The sequence below is a fragment of the Cajanus cajan genome, chromosome 1 (genome assembly GCF_000230855.2).
Source record: "Cajanus cajan strain Asha chromosome 1, NIPB_CcT2T_4, whole genome shotgun sequence".
NCBI classification, from domain to species: Eukaryota; Viridiplantae; Streptophyta; class Magnoliopsida; order Fabales; family Fabaceae; genus Cajanus; species Cajanus cajan.
In genome coordinates, this window is record NC_138517.1 from 52365261 (window position 1) to 52368200 (window position 2940).

Consider the following 2940-nt stretch of genomic DNA (forward strand, 5'->3'; position numbering starts at 1 on the left):
ATATGAATCATTCAAGCAATACAAACTAGATCCATCAAATTTTGAAACAAAAACTAGATCTAGGAAGGAACCAACTCAATAGTGACATGAACTCAAAAATTGAACAAGATGAACTCAAGATGAACACAAGAACAATTTGGAACCACGGATCAAAATTCAAGAAGATGAACTTATCTCTTGAAGACCGAAGCTCTTGATACCACTTGATGTGCTTCCTCTTGGATGCACATGGATTCTTCACTCCTTCTCGGATTCCTTAGATGATTCTTCAAGGATTTGAGACACCTCAAAGGAGCAAGGTGACCTAGGCTTGCATACAAGCTAAGTCCTAAGAAGATAAGGTGTCCTAGCTCTACAAGGAGAAGCTCTCAAGGAGGGTAGAGGCTAGGAGTAAAGTGACTTTGGAGAAGAGATTTCTTTGAGAAGAATACTCATTCAATAATGTCCAAAGTAGCTACATAACTCGGTCATAAGGAACTTATAGGCTAAATTAGGTTAAGGGTTTAAGTTGGGTTTACCTAGAGTTAAGTAAAACCATGGTATGGTTATCTTAACTCTAGGCGCCAAAATTTGAATTCTAAAATTCAAATTTTGGTGCCAACCGGTCACCCCCCCCATGTGCACACATTTGGCATGTAATTAGGAGGCCATTTGAGTTGCATTTCGGATCACACCATGTGCATGTGTTGCACATGGCCGAAATGCACACCAAATGTGCTTCTAATTAGATGCTAATGTAATTTCACATGTAACTCTAATTAACCTAAATTCAAATGACCTTCAAATGAAATTCCTATACTACTAGGCCGAAAATACAAGGCCCAAAAGAAATACATGGCACTAAGGCCCACTCCTATACTAACCCTAATCTAATGGGCTTGATACAAAGCCCAACAAAATAAAGTGGTGGGCTTTCCTTGGGCTTGGGCCCACTCTTCATGCATCCTTCTTGCCATTGCTCTAGTAGTTGGGCCCTTAGTCCATGGGCCTCCTCCATCAAAGCCCCCCGAGCAACATTAGACTATCATCCAAGAGACCCTCAACTCTCCCAATCTAGATGACAAAGTCGTTAATACCAATACCATCGAGAACAAGGAATGGATGACAAACATACGGAACTACTTGAAGGAGGGGACGTTATAAGGGTAAGGTCATCTAAACTTGTCATCATAGGGGATGAACTTTTCAAACGAGGTATCTCAGCTCCCTTGCTAAAATGCCTCACCAAGTCCCAAGCCACCTATGTCATCGAATAGATCTATTGAGGAATATGTGGAATGCACTCTAGGGCACGTTCGATGGCGACCAGGGTGATCCGAGCTGGATATTACTTGCCCACGTTGAAGTTAGATTACAAAGATTACGTACAAAGGTGCAAAGAATGTCAGCAGTTCAGCAACGCATATCAGCAGCCACCCGAAGTCCTCCACAAAATGGTGTCCCCATGGCCCTTTGCCTAGTGGGGAATGGACATCCTTGGACCATTCCCCCTTGCGAAAGGCCAACTAAAATTCCTCCTCTCGCTGTCAGCTACTTCACCAAGTGGATCGAGGCCTGCCCACTCCACAATGGTAGGAAATTCATCGCACAAAGCTTCGAGAGCATCTTCCAAGAGCTCGACATCAAGCACCTCCCCACCTCGGTGGAACATCCCCAAACCAACGGCCAAGCCAAAGCTGCCAACAAGGTCATTCTAAGAGAACTCAAAAAGCGACTAGGGACGCCAAGGGACAATGGGTGGACGAGCTCCCCAGCATTCTCTAGGCATATCATTGCACCCCCAATCCACAACTCAAGAAACTCCCTACAGGCTAACCTATGGAGCCAACGCCATGATCCTAGTCGAGGTCGGCGAGACATCTCATCGGCGTTACTCCTTTGACAGTGAGCAAAACACCCAAGAATCAGCAGCCAACCTCGACCTTATAGACAAACTCAGAGAAGAAGCTCGGATTCAAGAAGAAGCATGCAAACTCCGTGCTTCTAGATGCTACAACACGAAGGTCCATCTAAGGGCCTTCCGAGTAGGAGACCTCATCTGGCGACTACAGGGCGAGGCGAGGAGAGACCCATTAGAAGGAAAACTTGCACCTAATTGGGATGGCTCGTTCCGAGTCACCAAAGACTTAGAAAATAGAGCATACCGACTAGGGGAGCTCAACGGTGAAGCCATCCCGAGAACATGGAACGCCACTCACCTTAAATTTTATTTCAGCTAAGTTGTAAAAATAAGGCGTTGCACTCTTTTCCCTACCCAGTCTTTTTTCCCAAAAAATAGAAAAATGGGTTTTGGCTGAGAGGGTTTTTAATGAGGCACACCCACAACATCAATAAGAATGACTTACTTTACTTATATTTCTTCAACCTCATGTTGTCCAACTCATATTAAGCCAAGGTCGAATTTTAACTTTGGCATGATTTATATTAAGTTAAGGTCGAATTCGAGCTCTCCAGAAGGTCGTCTTCATTCACCAACTGACCATCTCGAACATCTTTGTAAACTTGCATAAGAGAGAAGTCCACCCAAGGAGCGATTAATCGGGCCTGGCGAGCCGGCTTAGCAAATCCCCTCTTATGCTCCACCAAAACCGCCCGCTCGGTCTTGACGAGCCTCTTCTCCAAAGTTTTCTTTTTCGTGGCCATCACATCAAGATCCATTTTTAGGGAGCCAAACTCCTCCTCCCTACCAAACAGAAGCACCTCTTCGCAAAGGTGCTTCTCAGCAACCTCCCCCAGGTCGGCCTTCAACGCCGTGTTCTCCTCCTCCAAGGATAGAACCTGGCTCCGTGCAGTCTCCGCCTCGGCCTTGCAAACCCTAACAACCTCTTGCAAGCCACCAACCTGGACAGCGTATGCCTTGTTGGCCTTCAAGGAAATTTTGAAAGGCTTTTGAGTCTTTGAAAGATCTCTCCTCAGGGCCTGAAGCTCGACTTCAGTTTT

At 45.5% G+C, this 2940-nt stretch overlaps 1 protein-coding gene across 1 annotated transcript; it reads left to right on the forward strand.

The window, feature by feature from the left end:
- Nucleotides 1–1733: 1733 nt before the first annotated feature.
- Nucleotides 1734–2219, forward strand: LOC145954858 (uncharacterized). The gene has a single exon (XM_083069545.1). The coding sequence runs from the start codon at nt 1734–1736 to the stop codon at nt 2217–2219; it is 486 nt and encodes a 161-aa protein (XP_082925671.1).
- The last annotated feature ends 721 nt before the right edge of the window (nt 2220–2940 follow it).